The sequence below is a fragment of the Trypanosoma cruzi genome, genomic scaffold, assembly GCF_000209065.1.
Source record: "Trypanosoma cruzi strain CL Brener 1047053516941 genomic scaffold, whole genome shotgun sequence".
NCBI lineage: Eukaryota > Euglenozoa > Kinetoplastea > Trypanosomatida > Trypanosomatidae > Trypanosoma > Trypanosoma cruzi.
This window is the reverse complement of record NW_001849502.1, coordinates 180221-197971: the sequence shown is the minus strand read 5'-3', so window position 1 is coordinate 197971 and position 17751 is coordinate 180221. Positions and strand designations below refer to the sequence as shown.

The window sequence follows — 17751 nt, the reverse complement described above, 5'->3', positions numbered from 1 at the left end:
CGCATCGAGTTCTCTCCTTGCAAGAGGACTGACCATATCCTTCCGTTCAAAGTCCCTCCACTGTCTGAGAGAGCGCACACCCATTTGAGAAACATTGTACGTATCCCGTCGAAGTCCGCGCATCTCTTGCAGCACTTGATACTCTGACAAATTAAAAATTTCTTCAAGCAGCTTCTGATCCTGTACGTAAGTCTTGGGCTCCACTAAAAATACTTCCATCGTCACATTGTATCTTTCATCGACAACTGCGCTGGGGCCGATATGCCTCCGAAGAAAATCATTCAGCTTCATGTAATTGCCGCGGGCCTCTCCCCCCAGCAGTACATCTTCCACCCAACTGAAAAGGCCCCACTGTGGTCGCCGCGTTTCCTCCACTCTTCTGCGAGGCACAGCGGGTTGGCCACTGTCGCCGTCAGACTCCGCCCTCGCTCGCGCCCGACGTCCCTGCGACACCGTAGACGCGGGACTCGTCTCATTATCGTCATTTCCTTCCCCGTGACGCTCGGACATTCTTTGCGCTGTCTTCGTAGTCGGTTCCACTTGGAGCTGTGACCCAGCAGACAATCAAAAGAAGGACGAGAGAAGAGAACAATAGGCACAGAAATGACCGACAAGCACAACAAAAGCGTCATCCACACGGTGCGGGGCACAGCGTGCAACGCACACCACATGCACGAAAGCATGAGCTTATCGCTCCTGACAAACACAACTGGGAATAAAATGCATCGCAGTGAAGACCACACAGAAACCCAAAATCTTACACGCCACAACCGTGGTGCATCATGGCAAGCTCCCACGCAAGGAATGAAAGCGGACTGTATTTCTCGATGCAATATGTGTGACGCGCGCGGTGCAAGACGACTTTTTCGCATTATTTCTATGTATTCGTCATTGAGATCCGCGTGCACGATTACGCGGCCGCCGCTCTTCCCTGTCAGTCTCCCTGTCGCTACTGCCGCCTCAGCGGGGGAAGAAAGCCGTCAGCGCCACAGCGATGACGGACGAACCGGGGATCGCGAAAGCCAGCCAACGCGAACCGTGCCATGAGAAATGTCGGCGTCTACTCCACCGCCCGGCTCTGCAGGCGCCTGGGCAAAAACACGGCGTGAACATCGGAGAAGCGAGGAAGCCGTGTTGCACGAAAATGTTGGCGCGGTTTTTCCTCGGGATGGAAAGGCGCTGCCCAAACAGCACTACCACGCAGCGAGAAGGCACAAAGCCCCCCACAGCGGCGGCACAACGTCGGTGCTCCTCGCCGGTTCCCCTCCCTCCCTTTCCTTATTCGTGGGCTGCGTGGTTTACTGATTTGTTGGTTTTTGTTGGTTCTCGGGCGCGCGGCGCGTGTGTGCGTTTTGCGCCTTCCACCGCGGCTTTCTCTCCGGAGCCGAGGCCCTCCTCCACGTCCCCGCCTCGCGGGTGGACGCGCTCTGCGATGGTGGGCGTCGTGCGGGCCATCGCGCTCGTTTGAGAAAACAAGAGTAGAAAAAAAAAAATTCCGCGTTTGTCTCCCGCGCTGCCGGTTAAGGCGGGGCTGCGTCACTCTTAAATTCACGCGAGCCGAGGGGGTAGAAGAAGAGGTCCCACCGCCACCCTCCCTACTGACTTCACATCGGTGCCGCCAGTGACGGCGGAGTGAAAGAGGTGTAAAGGGGGGATGAACGCTGAGCAGAAAAAAAAGTAAAAAAAGCGGCGGGGAAAACCCCGCACACCTCACGCGTTCCCTTCGTGCTGTTTTTTCTTCTTCGCCCGCTCAAAAACGACAGAAACGCCGGACACGCTGACCACTGCGCCGGACGCCTCGTCGTACTCCATCCAATCCTCGCTCAGGTCCACCCCATCAAACGACGACCCCTCCGCCTCGACGACCCAGTTGCCGTCCAGCTCGAGTTCCTTCGGGGACCCGCCCCGCACCTCGACCAGCAGCAGGCCGTTGTCGCCGTCCGGGGTGAACCGGCCGTAGCTCTCCGGGTCAATGGACGCCGTCAGGACTCCCTTGCAGAAGGCGCATTTGAAGACTGCGTTTCGCGTGCCGCCGCCACCGCTGTCACGCTCCTCCGCCTCGTCCACGTAGACAAAATGAGGGCTGGTCTCCCGACAGCTGTCGCACTCAAACTTCATCCCCCAAACGCGAGGCCGAGCGGGTCGAATAGAAAGAACCCCTTCCGTTTCCGCGCGGAGACATACTCGGAAAAACGGCATTCCTGTTTGTTAAGCCTCCCCCCCTCCCTTTTTTTTTTGTGTGTGATGCGTTTTTTTTTATATATTTATGTGCGTCGTGCCTCCTTTTCGTGCTCCTCCGCAACACGCACGCACAAGCATGGAAGAGAGCGAAAAAAAAAGAAAAAAAGTGCAAACGAATAAATCAACGCGAAAGTGGATAAGAGAGAATTACATACCACTTCCGCTCCGCACACACACACAAACCTCTCTTCTTCGATTTTGATTTTTTGATCGTAGTACCTCTTGACCCGCCTTTCAACCCCCTCTCAGCTTCCCCCGCACCTTCGACGGGACGGTCCAAACATCAAGTCACAAAAAGGGGCGTTGCACATGCATCCACCATCCGACGCCTCATGCACCACGCAAATGCTGCATGCAGTACTCTTCAATGATCCCTGTGCACGCAAGTGCGAACGTTCTAGCCGTGAAAGGGTAATAGGATTCGGGGGCATTAAAGGCAACGCAATTGGCAGCAATATGCCACACAGCCTGCTCAAGCTCCTGAAGGGTCCGAATCACACCTGCATCGTCGTCGCCGCTTTCTCTTGATAACTTTTTACGCATCGACTCATTTCTTTCCACAACCGAAGCCGCCGTCACACGTCCCCGCTTCCGTGTTGTTACATTTCCCCCGTCCACTAACATTTCCGTCACGGACGCCCTCTTCTCCGGTTGGCGTGGCTCGTAGTCTCTTCGGGATGCCAAAATCCTCCTTTTGATGCACATCAGCGAAAGCGGGTGCATGATAACGGTGCCGTACGGGCCTGAGCGAGCCCCGTTAAATTCCATGATTGTCGAGGGATGCACCGGTGCCAAAAATACCCCGGCACCCTCCACCAGTGAAAATCTCTGCACAAGGGCAATGAGAACATCGGGACTGATGGGCTCCTGCCGCAAACGGTGCCAATGCTCACGCTGCTCTGGCGTTAAATGACGCAGCGCCGCCCCTCCCGCAAAGCTCCCGTCGTCTACACTACGTCCCCCACCCTTCGGCGACGGAAGAAACAAATTAGCTAAAGACCCACATTCCACACTGCCGCTGCTTGAATGAACAGCGACACCCGCGGGAGCAGACGGTGTCAGCATTCCCGCACCACGCGACGTCGTTGGGGAACTGATGCTTAAGTGACGACCCCCCATCGCCATTGAAGCGACTAGACTGTTGCCCCCCGCCACGCGTTGCCGAAGCCTCTCCTCAACTTCTGCCTCGTACCCTTTGCAAGCGGCCTTCATCGCGGCACAACTCCCATGCATTTGAAGGTACTTGTAGTAGAGCCGCTCCACGCGCTGGGCGGAAAGAAAAAGTCTCGTGAGTGAATAAAAAAGCGCCGCAATCATCAGCCAATCTTGTTCCTCCCGGTTTGGGTCCACAAAGCGGACCAGCAACACCTGCAGTAACTCTTCCCGCCGCATCTTTTTCTACACACTCCGGCCGACACAACTCCCCTTTTCTCTTTCTCTCTCTCTCTGTGTGTATGTGTTTTGTTCTTGTCGCTCTTTCTCCGCCCTCTATCCAAAAATCTGCACAAATATTGACAGCGTGTTTGTCTGCCCTTACTTCGCTTCCCTTATCTCACAAACAAGCAAGCAGCAGCAGCATATATATATATATATATATATATATATATATATATATATATATATATATATATATATATATATATATATAAGAGATGGCACGAAAGAATGTTGAACACGCAGACACACGCATGCATACATGTGCACAGATCCGCACCCCACACCCAATAGAGAAAGAGTTTATGCCTCCACAATTTCTCGTAGGTCATGGACTCGGCACCCATACCTTTTAAGCGCGAGAGAAAAAAAGAATAATGCGCGCTCACACAGAAAGAGAAAGAAAAAGAAAAAGAGAGAGAGAGAAAAAAAAAGCGAAATGCCACCCATCATCAACAGGAGCAATAGTCCCCACGCATCCCTCCATTCTTTGCACTCTCCTTCACTCAGTCCTGTTTCTTCGACGCCCCCAAATCCACTCGAAACACTTCCCGGACGCGTTTCTTCTTCACTGCAAGCGGGTTTGGTCCACGCGCGGATTTTCTTCGAGATCGGCTTGCATTCTCCCCCCTCACACCGTTCTTGCTGCCCGTATCTGGTGTCGCCTTATTCTGCATGGCCAAGGTGGCGTTCAACGTCTTCGACGTACCGCCTTTCGAACCCACCCAAGGACTTTTGTTTGCCCCCACACCAGCGGGCACAAGTTCCGCCGAAAGGTGTCGCATGAAGGCCACATCTGCCGCAGAAAGCGTTTTCCCTCTCGTGGGCACGGACGCATCATGGAGAGGGGTGTTTTTGGCACCGTCCACACCGTAGTGAAATGCATCACCATTTTTTTCAATCCACAGCGCCGTGGGTAATGTTGTGAGGCGGATGAGGGCGGCGTTGCCTGGCAAAAGCCGGCGAACGTCATGCGACTGCGTGGCAACAAAAAAAAAGTGTGCATTTTTCCTTCCCTGGGCCGTGCGTGTGGGAGGGCCCTCCTTAGACCCCGCCGCCGCAAGAAACCGAGCAATTGCCTTGGCCTCATTTTTATTGGCTGAGACATCTTCGCCCCTGATGCACTCCAACCCTTCCAAAAGCGACTCCACCACCGAAATAAAATGTCGGCCTTTCTTATTTATTTCCAAGGAAGTCAGCTCCTTTTCATTTCTCTTCCTTTTCCTTCTCGTCGCGGCATCTTCCTGCTCTTCTTCTAGCCGCTGCTGAAACATGCGACGGAGCGTCGTGGCCGTTTCCAGTAGATAATAAACTGAGAGATTTAATTCATTGGGTTTCTTTATCCGAGCACTGCCAGAAGACCTGCTGCCGTCTTCCTCCCGCGATACATGAGACGTTGCGGCCGAAAAAGTGTCGTAAATAAGTGCCCTCAATGCCTGCGCCGGTGAACCTTCACTGCTGCCCTCAGCCAGTAAAAAGGCGCGCATAAAAGAGGCATCGCAGAGAATGTTGTACGAATCCAGCCGAAGTCCATTTTCGGCGCTCAAGAGCCTAAGACGACTCTTGTTTGCGTGTGCACGCAGCACCCTTCTCTTCATGATGCGTGTGGGTGTGTGTTTTCGCCAGCGAGCAGGAGCTCAGTGGGTGGGGTAGGGTGGCAGTGTCCCAGCGCGGTGGCTCTAGCTGGAGGCTGACGAAGCACACATATCGGAAAAAGAGCAAAAAAAAAAGAAAAAAAAATCAGAGAGAGAGAAAAGAAGGAGGAATGCGTTCAAGAGATAAGAAGTGTACTTTTGCAGGGGGACTTTGAACGGTACCAGCCGGAAGATGCAAGGATGTTTACAAAATGCAATGCAAGCAAATTCTGCCATGTCTTCCTCAAACCCGCTCCTCCTCCTCCTTCTTCCCATTTTGTTGTTGTTGTTGTTATATCTTCTCTACACAATTCACCATCCCTTTGTTTGACTGCCTCTATTGCTCGAAGCCTCAACTCATTTCAAATGTTTGCATTATACTCGTTTATATATATATATATATATATATATATATATATATATATATATTGTTATTTTGATTATCATTCTCATTATTCCTCTCTTGCCCCACTCATCCTCCGTCTTTCTCTTGTTTTTTTTTTTCCTTTTCTTTGCTTTCTTGTTTGTTTTTCGTTGTTGTCTTCTTCTTTGACCGCCGAACCATTTCCCTGCCAAGGCATGCGCCCAATTCACCGCACCGACACGAGAAGGCGCACCCCCAAGAAAAAAGACTTCTTTTTTCTCACCCTGCATCCGCGTGTGGGTCTGTTTGTGTGTGATTTCCGCCCTCTCTCTCTGGCTCTCTCTCTTTGCGTGGTGGTGGGAGAAGTGTACACTCGTCGCTCATCCATTCACTCCAATCGTCGCCGACGCCTCACTTCCGTCACCCTCTCGCTGTCACTCGGGGAACTGCACTCCGAGTCGCTGAACTGCGTGGCCCGCTGCACCACCGCCCTTGCGAATGCCGCGATGCCGCCCAAATACCCACGAGCAGCGCTGCGCTTCCGTCGCCGGCGCCATCGTTTCCCATTCCCGCAAAGGTCATCCTCGTCAAAGGCGCTGGCATGAAAGGAAGATGCCACATCGTCATCTTCATCACTGTTTTTTTTACTGTTGCGGAATGGCACGCCCGTTTCAGTTTGGCGATCCTCTGCACCGTAGGCGGGAAAAGACACCGCCAATCCGCCTCTGCATGCATCTTCAGCTATCGTGTTCCCGCCGTTGCCTTCGACACTGAGAGCACTCACCGGTGGCTCCGCCAAAGAAAAGTTCATGGAGTTAATCTCAGTGGCATTCTCCTCATTTTTGACGTTATCCGAAGCCGTGGAAGAAGAGGGTCTCTGATTGCAAACTGTGAGGGTGCCATCTTCCTGAGTAAACACAGGTGCGGCGTGATCATTATTATTACTATTACCATTACTAGTAGCAGTAGTGATACCAGCCGTGGTGGCATTGACGACAGGATTCGCATCCATTTTATTTGCGGCACCTGCATCTGGCATGACCAAGGCTTGACGCCATTCGTCCAAAGAAGTCGGGCCACCGAGAGATGGTCGGAGGGACGACGGTGCGCCTCCGCCCTCACTGCGTAAGTGGACGCAAGGTGATGTCTGCTTGGAACCTGCAGTGCTTCTGTTCCCGCTGGTCAGGCATTGCTGCAGCAACTCTTTTGTATTCATGGCGCGCTGACGAAGCTGCCCAATGTGCGTTAACCAGCTTCGCAGCTCCTCCAGCTCTGCGTCAATTTGTTTACGCCGTCCCATATGTTCCTCCGCCGTGGGGTCGTAGTTGTCCATATTTGCGAGGAGCTTTTCAATAGACTCTGCTTCATCAATACGGATGGAGCCAAGACGACTGATACGGCTGCGCATCGTCTCCACGCGGCCCAATGTGTCGTCGCACATTTTCAGTAGCAATGTAATCAAATGCGTACTGTCCACCAATTCACCGCCCTCTTTGCTGCCGGAAACGTCACCGTCCTCTTGGGAATGTGTCCCATTGAGCCTGCAAGTAATGCTTTCTGCCTTTGTTGCTATATGCATATCCCACTGCTTATACAACTCTGAGATTCCATCCTCTAGCGTGGTCTGAAGCTGAAAGACGGGTGCCGTGACAATTGGCACAAACGCGCCACCAGAGTGGCGTTGAGGAAGCGGTGGTAGTAAAAACTGCTGTTTCTCCTCTTCAAGAACCTCAAGCAGACGCGTCCGACGTCGTTGGAAGTCCTGAAAAGTACTCGCAAATGCCTCGACCTTCTGCAACGTCTGTCTACACTCCGCTAGATCCATATCCACCTTGGCACGTCCCCTCTGCATGTTCGCCATGTTAAATGTGGGACTCACTGCGTTCGCCTGGGACTGAAACGTAAACGTATCTTTCGTGTTGCCCGAACTCAATGGGACAGACCCTTTTGCGGCAGCGGCAACAACACCGTTCTGTAGCTGAGTAAACTGGTTTAAACATGCCTCGCATTCACTGAAGTGTTGCTGAGTACGTAGACGTGCCTGTGTATATTTGGCTAGAGCCTCCATCATTGATGAGATGGCCATCTTTTCCTCTGGAAAAACAAATGCCGCAGAAATATATACGCGAAAAGCATCCACCCATGAATCCAAAGAGAATTGTGAAGCCATTGAAGAAGCCCCTGCAGGGGACATGGAATTCATGCCCATCGGCAGGGCAGCAGCGCCGCAGCCATGCAAACTCAACTCTCCCTTCTCACCAGCAGCCGTTGTCATCGTTGACATCCTCCTGCGCCGATCGGCCTCTCCTCCTGCGGAGCCCAAAGCGGGCGTGTCTTCTCCCTGTGCGAAGGGGAATGCAAGACGCACAGTTCCAAACCCAGTGCTCTCGTTGGGTGGTTTTGCGGGTTGTGCGACCAATGACGGTGGCCCATCCACCCGCAGGTCGCCCCACAGCGAGGGGGCAGGGGAGGACCAGCCGTGCATCGCAGTCAATCTGCGGAGCAAAGAGGAATCTGAGCAAATGACGGGAACCGTAAAAAAGGCACACCGCTAAAAGCAATCAAATTGGTGTCACAGACCTGTAGGAATGAGAATGGCTACCAGTGTGAGGGTGAGAGCAGGAAGAAAAAAAAAAAAAAAAGTGAAAAGAGTGATCCAAACCAACGACGCAAAGAAAATTTAAAAAAAAAAAGATAAGAGACAAATGTGTGAATGACATCCACACAATTTCAGTGCATTATTCTTCTTCAAGTCGCTAACTCAAAATTTTATGTGCGAACATGCGCCCCCGTCGTTTGTGACGCTCTCTCTTCGAAGGCAAATGTCCGAGTGGTAGGAACGCCGCAACCCCGTCTGCGGTGACACCGGCGATGGCGCAGTCGTATCACCGGAGCCCACTTTAGCACCAGACATGCCAACTGCGGCAACCGGCGTCTCCATATCAACACGCACTGGGCTGCGTGATTTGATGCGGGAAAGGAAGAAGGGAGAGGTGGTGGTTGTGGTGTGGAGTAGACTGTCATGACAAGCCGTCTGGGTGTCTTCCCGTGCCTCGATACGTGTTGGGGTGGTGATTTTCACCGGAGGAGGGGCAGCATTCACATCCACAGGCGTCTGTAGTTGATCCGCACGACAACTTGTTTCTTTGGCTCCCATCCCTTCTGCCGGCATGGTCGCTGCGTCACAACCCGGTAAGGTAGATTGTTCCTCCCCCAGCGCATGCCGGTAAATTGCATGCATATGCCCTAGCTCTCGCAGTGCGTACTCCCGATACAACTCGGCGCGTACCCGCTCCTTCTCCGCCTCGCCTTTCCACTGCGCCACCTCCCTTTGCAGGTCGGCAATACGTTTGCCAGCACTGCCGCCGTCGTCATCATCATCCGCATCCCGCGAGTGATGACGATTAGTCGCCAACGCCGTGTCCATGATCGAGGCCATTGCGGCACCAGCAGCCTGCTTCTCCTTTTCGCGGTGCAGCAGAGCCAGTTCCTCCACGGTGTGCCGAACATGTTCCTTCCAACGCCGTCGCTCCGACTGCGCAAGTGTGGACTCGTAAGTCTCTCCTCTCGTGGGGTGCTGCACCGCGGCGGCGGCGGCATCCGCTTTGTTCTGTTGCTGCATTTTTTCCAATTCGTCCTGAAAATACCTCTTGGCACTTCGTTCAACTTCCCTCACGCACTGGAGAATCTGCTGTTGCTGCTGCTGCCGATTATGGTTGTGTTGGTGGCGCTGGCTGCTGTCGGTGCTGAAACCGCCGCAAAACCGCTGCCGCATCCGTCGCTCGGATCCTTCCAGCAACGCAATACGAAATAATTCGTTCTCACATTCCAACTCTATGGTGCGGCGCAGTAAATGCTCCGTGCAGCAGCAGTTATGTAGACGACATGCCTCGCCCATACACTCATTTGTGTGGGCCGAGGAAACAAGAAGAGTCTCTTTACACTCCCTCCTTTCATCGACGATACAGGCAGAAGGAAAAAAAGGAGCAGGTGGAGTAAGAGGGGTGATTGATGACACGCCAACCGCTGTCGTAGCGGTAAACTTTGATGTGGTCTCTCTCGGTGCCCTCTCACGCCCCAATGACACCTGCCGATACGACGGTAAGTCGGCTTGGCATATCCCCTCATCAGTGCCCACAGTGTCCCTCTGGACAAGATGGTTTCCTCGATAAAGAGAGTGCGGCAACATCCTTCTACGCACACCCTCTCCTTCTCTAAAATTCCACGCGTTAGCACCCACAATTCACTCACACGCTCTCACCCTCCTCCTCTTTTCCCCTCACTACACCCAAACAGCACCAAATCGCAATAAATAAGAGGCAACAATAACAACAAAAAGAAAAGAAAAAAGAAAAAAAGAACGTGGCACAACAGCGTCCAGTGGCGCGATGCGCCGTTCATTTGGACAGACTGAAGAAAAAAATATATATATATAAACCCGTATGCATGGGGAGAGAAAAAAAAAGAAAAAAAAAACACCATGCACACACAGGTAGATTCAAATATTATACAAAAATAAAAAGAGAATGTGTTGTTCTCCCCTCATGCTGTTACGACTCTGGGCCGCCGCAAGGTAACAGAAAAAGAGGGGAAGAAAAAACACAGACGTGGTTGACGCAATTGCGCGTATCCCGTGTTCCGCCGTTTCGCTTTTCACAGCGTCCCAACCCCTCACGTCAAACAGGAAAATTGGCAGCGGGCACTTGGGGGCAAAAAAAGAAAAAAAACAGGGTGCAACAGTAAGCAGGCGAACCCTCATTTAACGGCGCCGCACCTTATGGGAACACTAAGGCATCCTCGTATCCGTCTGCACTCTCGCGGACGCCAGGATTTATGCCTGGCCCAGCTCGCGGGAGAGGGGGGCGCAAAAACCTGCACGCATTTCTGTAGACGCGCATGACACCGTTGAAGAAAAAACTCTTTTTTTTATTTGTTACAGCTTGCGCAGCTTTCCTCAAATAAATAAATAAAAAGCATGTAAAAAGAAAATGCCTTTCATTACATCCCACACCATTGGAAGGCGGAAGACATAAAGATAATCGGTCTCACTCTACCTGTATGTGTGTGTCTGTGCGTAGAAAGGAAAAAGAAAAAAAAGGCAATAGTAAAAAAAAAGCAGAAGAGTACAACAAAAACATGTATATATATATATATATATATGCAATGTCCATTAGAAATAAATACAAGAAGGCAGCAACTACAACAACAACAAAAATAAAAACAAAAAGCGCATGACTGCGGCCCTGTCCTTTATTCCTAAAAAAAAAGAAAAAAGAAGAGACAACATCCCATACAAAACACACACCTCAGAGGGGATTCACCGCGCATGCATACACCACCACTAAAACGCACGCATGCAAAAGGCATACGCCACCAGCAGCCGGGATCTCTCGTTGCAAAGTCACGGGGTGGCAGTCTTTGAAAAAGAAACCCGCAACCGCCAGCCTCCCCCTCCCACGTGGTGAGGGAGGACGGCAGCAGGGGGCAACGAAGTAAAAGGAACGGCACTCGCTGCCTCCCCGGCGTGGTATCGATGGGAAATAAAAGTCAATAATAAAAGGAAGCAGGGTGGCTAAACAAAAATACGCTTATTTATTGTAGCATCATCTGGCCTCACATATATTTCCAGAAATATTCCCTCCTGCTGCTGGCCGGACCCTGGATTTCTCTATGTAAACAAAATAGGATGGGAATAAGAAAGAAAAAAAAAAAAAAAAGAGAGAGGAGAATCAATCAATCAAAAAAATAAAATAAAATAAAGCGGTGGTAAAACAAAAAATAAAATAAAATAAATAAAGAAAAACATTCGTCTCGCCACGATCGGTTCTTTTGACTCACTTCTATCGCAGTCAGCCAAATATTACTAAAGATAGAAGAAGAAAATATATATATATATATACAGTACAGCAATATAATATAATAAATATATACATAACATGATATATAAATAATCATCCAATCAGGGATACATAGATATAAATATAAATGAACATAGATAGTCCCGCCCTTCTTGCGGACACGCCCTTCACAAACCCAGCCGCAAAGGCATCTGAGACTCATACACTCCCAAAAAAAAAAAAAAAGGGAAAAAAAGAAAGTAACACCACAATGCCACACACACACACACACAAAGAGAGGGAGAGGGAGAGGGAGAGAGACGCACAGTTGTATGCATTTTATGTGTCCGCATGCATGTAATCACCTCATCGGTGTGCATGTCTTTTTGTTTTTGGTTTCATGTTTCAACCACGTCCTCCTCCTAACCTCTATCTCTGTCTCTCTCTTGCCGCTCCCCACGGCATAACTTCACTTCAACCCAATAAGGGAGGTGCTCAAAATAATAATAATAATAATAATAATAATCAACGGCATCGTGGTAATAAATATAATAAATATAATAATATCCAAAAGAAAAAGAAAAGAAAAAAGCCCGTGCAGAAGAAAAAATAAAAATAAAAATAAAAAAATACATACGAAATTGCACGGCGACAATATATATTTGAAAGGAAACAAAAGTACCAATAATAATAAATATAATAAAAGAGTTAAATTCAAACATAAAGCGCCTTTAGGGAAAAAAAAAAAGAGGGATAGAAAGAAGAAAACCTATATGTTTATGTTATCATCGCAAAAAATAAAATAAGTAAATAAATAGAAGTAATAAGACATATGCCCGATAAAATAAAAAAATTAAAAATAAAAATATGAATGAAATGGTTTTAAGTAAACTCATGAACGTCGGCCACGTTGCTGGACGTCATTGCCCACATGCATGAGTAACAGCAGCAGCAGCAGCAGCGGTTCTGGACTGTTTCATTTAGACTGCACATCAAATTATGGCTCAATGGCATCAAAGCGCTCTAGCCCGGATGCATACTCACATGCGAGAGAGAGGGAGAGAGAGAGAGAAAGAACATAACATTACACAAGCGTGCATAACTGCAGGCATTCCTTCCTATTGGCTTTTAGTAAACATCATCTTTCCCTTCTCTACACCCCCTCAGCTGCAAATGCAGTTGTAATCCTCCCCCATCCTTGACTTCGTCCTTTGATTGTTGGCGCTTCACATATTGCCGCTGTTTTAGCCACTTTTTTATTTATTTTCTTTTTTTGTTTGGTTTTGTACGTGCTTACTCCTTCCGCATGGCTGTCATTTCATTGATATTTTTTTATCTCTTTTGATCCATCCTGTCGATGGTTTCTCACTCCGCACTGCAGCAAAATTGTTTTCGGACCTTCTCTAGTGCCATTCGCTGCGCCATCCTCCGTGCCTCTCTGTACCCCGGCAACTGTCTGTAACGGCCCAGCTGTGCCCGTTCCGTATTCCCGGATGTCTGTGTCGTCATCGCCATCGACTCCTCGAGCTGAATCGCGTCAGGATTCTTGCACGACGCCTCTCTCCTCCTCCTCCTCCCTGTTTTCGTGTCAGCATCCACACCCGCATCTTCACCACGCACAAATACCGTCACGAGTTTCGTCTCTGTCGCAGCATCCCTGTCGGATTGAAATGAGGCCCCAACCTCCGATGAAGAGGATAAAGGTGAAGATGATATGAGGTTTAAAAAATGCAATAAAAATTCCTCCTTCACCCTGGCGTCCATACGGAGTGGCGACGCGGACAAGTCCATTCCAGGGATGCGCTGCGCAAAACTTCTCTCTTCGTTTAGTTCCGTCGTATCGTTTGGTAAAACACTCCCCACATGGGATGGATGCAGCGAGCGTTCGTGACCAGAAGCCGTGAAATGTTCCAGGGAGGCAGTTAATGGAAGGCAAAAACCCTTTGATTCGTGACGAAGAGCCTCAGGTGAGAAGACAGCACTTTTTTCTGCCTGTGGCACCGCTCCCGCTTCCTCTTCCTCACGTTCCGCTGGTTGCCGGGAGCAAAGAGACTGCTGCTGCAACTGCTGCTGGCGACGACGTCCACCGGCCCACACAACAACTGAACCACCATCTGTGTTGGGCCTAAAACATCCATCGAGGAAAGGGAGCCTTGTCTCCGCTGCGGTGATAGAAGGGAGGAGACGGGCACTCTCAGCGTCGCTGGAAAACAATGGACCATCGGTGCCATTTCCTGACGCAGAGACCTTCGCTGCCTCCGGCGTCTCTAAAGCCCTCGATTTTTCCACTGAAGAACGGACATGAAGCTCAAAATGCTTCGGATCGCTCCTGTAGGGTCTTCTGCTGCTGTGCGGTGACGCGAAGCCACAGTCCGGTACGTGACGCTTTGAATCCCTCGGCGAGGTGAAAGATGCCAGCGCATCATGTTTCGCCGACGGGCTCCCCACGTTACGTGCCGATGCGGGTTTCCTGACGTAGGCGGTTGGTCGGGATGGTTTTACAGGAGACACAGGGACCTTCTTTACCTCATATCCCTTTTTTTTTTCCTTCACTTCTACGTTGTTCACATCCCCCACCATTTTTTTTCTCTCTCTCTCTTTTTTTTCCCCTCTCTCTCTTCCTTCTTGCCAGCCCCTCTATGTCCACAGCCCCTCACGATGTCTAGTGAGGTGGGTGACAGGGGAATTGATGGTGAAATCCACCGGCAACGAGTAGCGGTCACAGTAACAGCAAGTTGGTTTATATATATCAAAAAATAAAAATAAAAACAAGTAAGTTTGTCTGTCTGTCTGGCTGTCTGTCTCTGGATGTGCGTATGTGTTTTTGTCACGGGTAAGGAATCCAACAAATGCACACAAAGCGTGTAAACTGAATATATAAATAAATAAATAAATGATGTGATGTAAACCCCCCCTCCGCCCCACACCTGCTTTTCTTATTCTTCTCTCGTTGTATGTGTCGTCACCTCTTCTTCTTCTTGTATGATCCTTTTCTTTTATTTATTTATTATTTTTTTATTTCTACCTCTTCCACCTTCTTATCCCCCACACACCCCACACCCTCTCTTTGTTAACAGCTGCCGTGTACTAAGGGGCAAGTACGTGAATAAGATAAAGAGCGTACAGGTGTGTGTACTCCTTCGCTTCCCTTCTTTCTTTTTTTGTATTCCACGCCCTCCCCTTTAGAAACAAACAAATAAATAAACAAATAATAATAATAATAAATAAATAAAAGCAATGTACTTCAAAATGAGAAAAAAGAAAAAAAAGAAAAAAAAAGTGAGAAGGAAAGAAAATTGGGGGGCAAATAAATATGACGAATAATCACCTAAAGGCCCTAAAACCATTGGAATGTGTATGTGTGTAGACGTAGAAAAAGAAAAAAGTGAAAAGAAGACATGTTTATTGCTGCCATCGTTGTCGGTAAATGTTTACAAGAGTGCACAGAAGGAAATACGTCAGTTCCATTTTCTTTGCTTCCCAAATATTTTCATCATCCCTCCTTCCCTCTCGCCCCCCCCATTTCCCCCAGAAAAAAAAAAAAAAAAAAAAAAATTTAAGGAAAAACTAAAAATGAATCAAAAAAAAAAAAAAAAGGATTCTGATAACAATACCCCCAAGATCAAATTTATAAAGGACAAGCGACGAACTCTTCCTCTCTCTCTCTATCTCTCTCTCTGCCTCACACCCATGCAATGAGAGTGGACGGGAGAGGAACAAGAAAAATATCCAAGACTCTGAGCATTGCAATCAAATCCTACCCTATTTGAGTCAAATTTGGTTTCTTTCCAATCGTTTCTTATATCCTGTTTATCATTTCGTCGTCATGCAATGCATTCGCCCAAATAATTAATTGTCAGAAATGTAGGGGCATAAGGAATTAAGCATCACACCGTCCCATGAATATACAAATATACAAATATACAAATATATATATGTATAGAGAGAGAGAGAGAGAGAGGGAGAGAGAAAATCATATACATGTACACAACACATGTCAACTCCTTCACTCTCTCTCCCTCTTTCTTTCCTTTTTTCCTTCCCACTTTATCTTTCTATATATATATATATATATATATATATATATATATATATATATATATATATATATATACATGTATGCTATTCACATCATTTACATTCTTCTCAACAGTTCACGCAGTGTATTTATCTAACAACAACGTGTATTTTATTTGCATTTATTTCACTTTCTTTTTAAGAAGAAAACACATGATTTATGCTTAATATAAGGCATTGTTGCATATAAGTACATTATTATATAAGTAAAAATACGTATATACATGTATATATACCCTTTACAGTCAGTCTTTTGTTTGTTTGTTTGTTTTTCATTTACTCATTCGACCATCCCGTCAATATATACGTATACATATATTTGTAATGCATATAATGTATATAAATAGCAGATAATAAAAAAAAAAAAGAAAAAAAAACCGAATATTTTATATATAAACGGTTTTTTTTTTTTTTTTTTGTTAGTTTGTTTTTTTCCTTTTTAATGGATAAAGACATAAGCACACTTTCATCACTCGTAAAATACTCCCATCACCACCACCACCCTATCCTCTTCTTGTCCATTTTTTTTCTTTTTTTTTTGATTGGTTGGTTTTGCTTTGGTTTTGATATATTAATATTATTATTGTGGTGTTCGTTCATTTTGTTGGTTGGTGAGTGGGGGGTTAGGGGGAAAAAAAAAGGCGCATATTTGGGCCCAAAGGATGGCTTTGAGATTATTTCATCGCCTCTTCTTCTCGCATGCGTGTGTGTCCCCGTGCCATGTAGTTGGGAGCCTGCGACACGTAAAACGGGATGGTAATGCAGGTAAGGGAAGGGGGAGAAAAGAAAAAAAAGTTTATTCTTTTCGTTGAGTGAAGTTTACAACAGAAGTTTGAGGGAAAAAACAAAAAAACGAACCCCCACAATCGGCCCGCACCTTCCACAGCCCCCATGCTCTGCCTTTTTTTTTTTTCTTTCATTTCCCTCTCCTCCTCCTCCTCTTCGTCTCACTTTGCCATTTTTTTTTTCTTCTTCTCTGTCGCTTTTTTTCTATTTCTGTGTCTATGTAAAACCGTACAACGAGTTGATCGTATTTATATATAAATATATAAATAGCCGGATATATTGAACGTCTCTGGGGGAGAGGGTATGAGTTTCGGTTCATCTTGTGTTTTCAAGGGATCAAAACTCCTCTTTCTCCCCCCCCCCCCCTTTTCTTTTCTTTTTGTTTCCCAGCAAAGTGAACACATATGGAAGGAAGAAAAAGAAAGAAAGAAAAAAACAACGGAGTTTCTTTCGTTCGTTCGTTCGTTCCCCTTTTCTCCCCCATCGGCTCCTGGAGGGGTATGCATGCATATATGCGTCACGTATATATATATATATAGTATGAAAATAGGAACATGTGAAAGAAGAAGAAGAAACACACACACAAAAAAAAAAAAAAAGTCATTAGCAAATGAAGGGTGGGAATCAAACAAAGAAAAAAAAAAACACAGGAAGAAAGAAGAGAGAAAAACAAAAAAAAAAGTCACCATGATATAAGCTTGTTCACATATATATATATATATATATATATAGAAAGAGAGAGAGAGAGAAAGAGATAGGTAGATAAATAGATAGAGATTCATTTATATAAAAAAAATTAATATATAGTTGGGATACATATTTAGTTTCTTTTTTTTTTGTTGTTGTTTTTACAATTATAGGTATAGGTATAAGCAATTGTATGTATAAATGATGTCTTCTGTTCCATGTTCAACTCACTGACTCACTCATTAATTCTTCTCTTTTTTTTTTTTTTTTTTTTACTTGTCGCTTTTGTTTCGCCTGACAACTCGTTTTATCAGCATTGTCTTTTTGTTGTTTTTGTTTTTGTTTTTTCTTCTGCTTTTACTTCTAATTCCAATTGGGTGGGTTTTTACGCCTCTTTATTTTCTTCTGGGAGCTTGATTGTTATTCCCACCTCACCTTGTCTCATTTGTTTCCTTGAAAGGAGAGGAGGGAAAAAGGCAAAGAAAAAAAAAAAGGGTGTGGATATAAAGTCATCTGCGCGCACACCCCTGATTCATCCTTCTTTACTTCTTTCCCCCTCCTCCCCTCCTCCTCCTCTTCCTCCTCTGAGCACGAATACGTGTGTATGTGTGTGTCCGTGTTTTTGTTGTTGTTTTTTCCATCTTCTTCAGAACCTTTTTTTTCCGGGTAAAGTGGGAGTCTCATTTCTATC

The 17751-nt window shown here is 47.2% G+C and overlaps 7 protein-coding genes across 7 annotated transcripts, besides 43 other annotated features; all 7 read right to left on the bottom strand.

The window, feature by feature from the left end:
- On the bottom strand, positions 1-510 carry Tc00.1047053510889.352 (retrotransposon hot spot (RHS) protein, putative; the record flags this gene model as incomplete). The annotated part of the gene is made up of 1 exon (XM_815804.1): positions 1-510. A coding segment is annotated over one exon (510 nt), but the record flags the coding sequence as incomplete, so codon positions are not given.
- Positions 1-17751: part of a sequence feature (heterozygous, non-Esmeraldo-like haplotype) that runs on past the window's edge.
- Tc00.1047053510889.340 (hypothetical protein, conserved) lies at positions 1711-2199 on the bottom strand (the record flags this gene model as incomplete). The annotated part of the gene is made up of 1 exon (XM_815799.1): positions 1711-2199. The coding sequence occupies one exon, from the start codon at positions 2197-2199 to the stop codon at positions 1711-1713; it is 489 nt and encodes a 162-aa protein (XP_820892.1).
- Positions 2572-3633, bottom strand: Tc00.1047053510889.330 (hypothetical protein, conserved; the record flags this gene model as incomplete). The annotated part of the gene is made up of 1 exon (XM_815798.1): positions 2572-3633. The coding sequence occupies one exon, from the start codon at positions 3631-3633 to the stop codon at positions 2572-2574; it is 1062 nt and encodes a 353-aa protein (XP_820891.1).
- Positions 3819-3889: a microsatellite.
- Positions 4067-4101: a sequence feature (CT-rich).
- On the bottom strand, positions 4182-5273 carry Tc00.1047053510889.320 (hypothetical protein, conserved; the record flags this gene model as incomplete). The annotated part of the gene is made up of 1 exon (XM_815797.1): positions 4182-5273. One exon carries the CDS (start codon positions 5271-5273, stop codon positions 4182-4184), a length of 1092 nt encoding a protein of 363 aa, XP_820890.1.
- Positions 5387-5434: a sequence feature (T-rich).
- Positions 5696-5738: a microsatellite.
- Positions 5756-5860: a sequence feature (A-rich).
- Positions 6062-8158, bottom strand: Tc00.1047053510889.310 (hypothetical protein, conserved; the record flags this gene model as incomplete). The annotated part of the gene is made up of 1 exon (XM_815796.1): positions 6062-8158. The coding sequence occupies one exon, from the start codon at positions 8156-8158 to the stop codon at positions 6062-6064; it is 2097 nt and encodes a 698-aa protein (XP_820889.1).
- Tc00.1047053510889.300 (uncharacterized protein) lies at positions 8435-9862 on the bottom strand (the record flags this gene model as incomplete). Its single annotated transcript, XM_815795.1, has 1 exon — positions 8435-9862. One exon carries the CDS (start codon positions 9860-9862, stop codon positions 8435-8437), a length of 1428 nt encoding a protein of 475 aa, XP_820888.1.
- Positions 10008-10034: a microsatellite.
- Positions 10090-10110: a sequence feature (AT_rich).
- Positions 10810-10833: a microsatellite.
- Positions 10875-10900: a microsatellite.
- Positions 11416-11466: a sequence feature (T-rich).
- Positions 11556-11671: a microsatellite.
- Positions 11806-11831: a microsatellite.
- Positions 12010-12036: a microsatellite.
- Positions 12051-12077: a sequence feature (AT_rich).
- Positions 12116-12138: a microsatellite.
- Positions 12194-12215: a sequence feature (AT_rich).
- Positions 12304-12387: a sequence feature (T-rich).
- Positions 12559-12586: a microsatellite.
- Positions 12876-14090, bottom strand: Tc00.1047053510889.290 (uncharacterized protein; the record flags this gene model as incomplete). Its single annotated transcript, XM_815794.1, has 1 exon — positions 12876-14090. One exon carries the CDS (start codon positions 14088-14090, stop codon positions 12876-12878), a length of 1215 nt encoding a protein of 404 aa, XP_820887.1.
- Positions 14091-14133: a repeat region.
- Positions 14250-14279: a sequence feature (AT_rich).
- Positions 14287-14314: a microsatellite.
- Positions 14383-14405: a sequence feature (AT_rich).
- Positions 14505-14531: a sequence feature (AT_rich).
- Positions 14697-14743: a microsatellite.
- Positions 14767-14806: a microsatellite.
- Positions 15043-15106: a microsatellite.
- Positions 15160-15189: a microsatellite.
- Positions 15452-15480: a microsatellite.
- Positions 15481-15500: a microsatellite.
- Positions 15512-15566: a sequence feature (GA-rich).
- Positions 15567-15631: a microsatellite.
- Positions 15938-15984: a sequence feature (AT_rich).
- Positions 15988-16028: a microsatellite.
- Positions 16490-16585: a sequence feature (GA-rich).
- Positions 16619-16642: a sequence feature (AT_rich).
- Positions 17000-17054: a sequence feature (T-rich).
- Positions 17080-17104: a microsatellite.
- Positions 17105-17150: a sequence feature (CT-rich).
- Positions 17154-17179: a sequence feature (AT_rich).
- Positions 17307-17334: a microsatellite.
- Positions 17377-17419: a sequence feature (A-rich).
- Positions 17612-17645: a microsatellite.